At 38.0% G+C, this 2,777-nt stretch overlaps 1 protein-coding gene across 1 annotated transcript; it reads right to left on the reverse strand.

Moving 5' to 3' along the window:
* Positions 1–1,135: 1,135 nt before the first annotated feature.
* LOC581064 (carbohydrate sulfotransferase 11) lies at positions 1,136–2,777 on the reverse strand. Its single transcript, XM_011670678.2, has 3 exons — positions 2,749–2,777; positions 2,553–2,664; positions 1,136–2,269 (listed from the first exon to the last, which is right to left on the reverse strand). Exons 1-3 carry the CDS (start codon positions 2,775–2,777, stop codon positions 1,370–1,372), a joined length of 1,041 nt encoding a protein of 346 aa, XP_011668980.2. The 3' UTR covers positions 1,136–1,369.

The raw sequence follows: 2,777 nt of genomic DNA on the forward strand, positions 1-2,777 counted from the left end.
TTTAATCTCCTTTTTATTTTGTACTTCTAGTTTTATTTAATGAAATGTATGCGATGTTTAAACCGCCATATCATTACTGTTTCTGAATGAATAGTTCTACATTCGTATTCAATTATAATCATATTAAAAACAGGACACTCACCATTAGAATATACATGTATCTTAAGATTCAGCGTTACACCTGTCAAGAAACCTACAACAGATTGCACAGTAAAAGAAGGAACTTCATGAATTTCACCTTCTTTTTTATCGCAATTTTGCGATAAATAAATAAGCTCGAAAAAGCATAATGCTAATCAAGAAGTGCTTCCATAATACACCTATCAAAATATCTATGGCATGTATGCACAGCTTGTGCTACCCCATTTGTTTTCATTATTGATTCTCAAATATTTGTATATCATCCATTTACACTTGTTCCAATGCCAACATTAAAACAGTCAACATATGAAAATGATTTTGATTCCTGTATTATTTAGTTTTTCTTTTCACTTAAAGAGAAGGTTGAGTTCTGGGAGTCTTACCATTGTGTCATGCAAGTGTGGACGAACATCAGATAGAAAATGTTTCCTGAAAAGCATAGCTCTTCAAATGCTTTAATGTTCTAAATATGGCATGTAACATCGTACAAATACGGATTTTTGAGCCACATGTTCGTGTAGTCCCATATACATCTTTCTGTGTACAGTGCTTGTAACTTTACCAAGACTAGGCCAATTTTTTTAAAATCATTTTGAAGATTCTAGAACCATGCAGTACACACCAATACCGGTACTTATATGCTAGATGATCAACCTTTTTCTGATCGATTCCACAACGTTTCTTTCACAATGCAATCGCATGACCATAACTCAACCTTACCTTTAAAGATAAAGTTGAGTTCTGGCCATGCAATTGCATTGTAAAAGATACGGCGTGGAGTCGATTAGAAATAAGTTTCTTATTTTTCATATTATTTTGATGACAAGTAATGGCTGAAACATTTTATTACGTACCGGTAATACTACATGTACATGTACATATACATTATTTTCTGAGTTCAGTGCATATGACTTTTAGCAAGACTTAGTCAATTTCTAATCTTTTGGTAATTCCAAAACCTCACAGTAAGCAAACATTTTCAAGAGCTACACACTTAACCTTTTTAATGTTTATTCTAGACGGTGTCTTTATATTATTATCGCAAAGCCAGTTCAGAGCTCATTTAAAAAAAAAAGATACATGTATAAAAGACATGCTAACATTATTCCCTCATTTCCATGACAATGTATCATGTTACGGCAGTTGGCCTGGTAATACTGTATATTATATCCCCAAGTTTATGTTATACAATGGCATATATAACCAAATCAAATGAATCATTTTAGTGTCAGTGAATAAGTTCCTGGATAAATCCTGGGACATCATAACTAAAGAGTTTAGAATCAATGGTAAATCCACTATACATGGATACCCTACGCAGGAGATCTTTGGGGACACGAGAGTAGAAATCCATCAAACTGGCATTGTTGGAGCTGTTAGTGACTCGATTGGACTTTGAGAGACCCACCGAAGAGTTCCCGCGGAACAGGGTGTCAAGGATATACCTGGAGTCTTCTGCCATCGTCTCGAACTTCCCGATGAAGTCGTAACTGACAAGGCATGGTAGACAGAGACGGTAGTACTCTCTCCAATGCGGGTTGTTGTTGATTGGAGACAGGTAGAACCTGAGGAACTCCTCGAACGTGAAGTTGCGTCTTCCAAGAAAGACATCAGCAGCAGCCTGAGGATCTTCAGTGACCATCCATTCCAGCATCTCATCTCTCCACTTGGAGTGTTTGTCTAGGATGAGCTTGTCCCGGTAAGCAGAAAGCACACGAGTGTAAGGGTTCCGAACAAACATAAACTTCTTATAGCTCTTGAGGACCTCCCTGGCTTCACCAGGGTCCATTTTGGACAGTGGTTGGAAAATACGCTGCATTGTCTCGTGTACTGAAAGAGCACCCTTCTCCTTCTCCAGCTCCGCAAGGGCGTCAGCGTAACCGGTTATATTCAGTATCAACCGCTTCCAGCTGGTACAACCCACTTTGGGGATAGAGCAGTAAAGAAGCTTGAACTCTGGTATGGCATAGATGTAACTGAGACCCGAAAGCTGACCATCGGTGAGGTTTCTTGATATGAAAGTGTTCGTGTCTCCACCACCGTATGCGGCACAAGTTTCTCTTACAGCCTTCTGTCTCTGTTCTTGTGTCTCTGTGATGTTGTACGAAGGTGACGAATTGGTTTGTATCTGTCAATAAATCAAGAACTAGGATTTCATATTTTCTCATTCATCTGGATAAAAGTATAAAGGGAGAATAGTGTTGTAAATCTAGAAAGAGTATATTACGGTATATTTGACATATCATGACAACTCCAAACAATGGCAATTAATCCCCTTATATCTACACATGTTCAACCTGTGGAGGAGTATATATGGACATTCTGTATGTCTGTGATTTAACCGATAGTAGTCCTAAGGGGTTAATGAACACCTGTAAATGATGATGGTAATTTCTCTCTTGCTTTCTTACCTCATGTACATTGTGTCCCCTGTGTACAAGTGTGACGTCATTCGCCTGAACCTCTCTCTGCAGAGGGCGCTGCAGGTGTTCTTGGTAGAAATATGAACAGTTAGAAACAAGACTATTAATAAAATATCCCCTCTATCTATTTACGCTCTTGACTCTCAAAGATAATTAAGGATTACGTATGTAGTGTGTAGTTTACCGAGAAGATTGTAGTCCTACATTTATCAT

The sequence above is a fragment of the Strongylocentrotus purpuratus genome, unplaced genomic scaffold, assembly GCF_000002235.5.
Source record: "Strongylocentrotus purpuratus isolate Spur 01 unplaced genomic scaffold, Spur_5.0 spur5_contig_832, whole genome shotgun sequence".
NCBI lineage: Eukaryota > Metazoa > Echinodermata > Echinoidea > Camarodonta > Strongylocentrotidae > Strongylocentrotus > Strongylocentrotus purpuratus.

Bases quoted from the DNA above. Each gene is read 5' to 3' on its own strand.
- LOC581064 (XM_011670678.2), bottom strand. From the start codon at position 2,777: ATGATAAATGTAGGACTACAATCTTCTCG. The intron at 2,665-2,748 runs GTAAACTACACA...TTTTATTAATAG, and splicing joins GTAGGACTACAATCTTCTCG to TCTTGTTTCTAACTGTTCAT. The intron at 2,270-2,552 runs GTAAGAAAGCAA...ATTTATTGACAG, and splicing joins GGGGACACAATGTACATGAG to ATACAAACCAATTCGTCACC.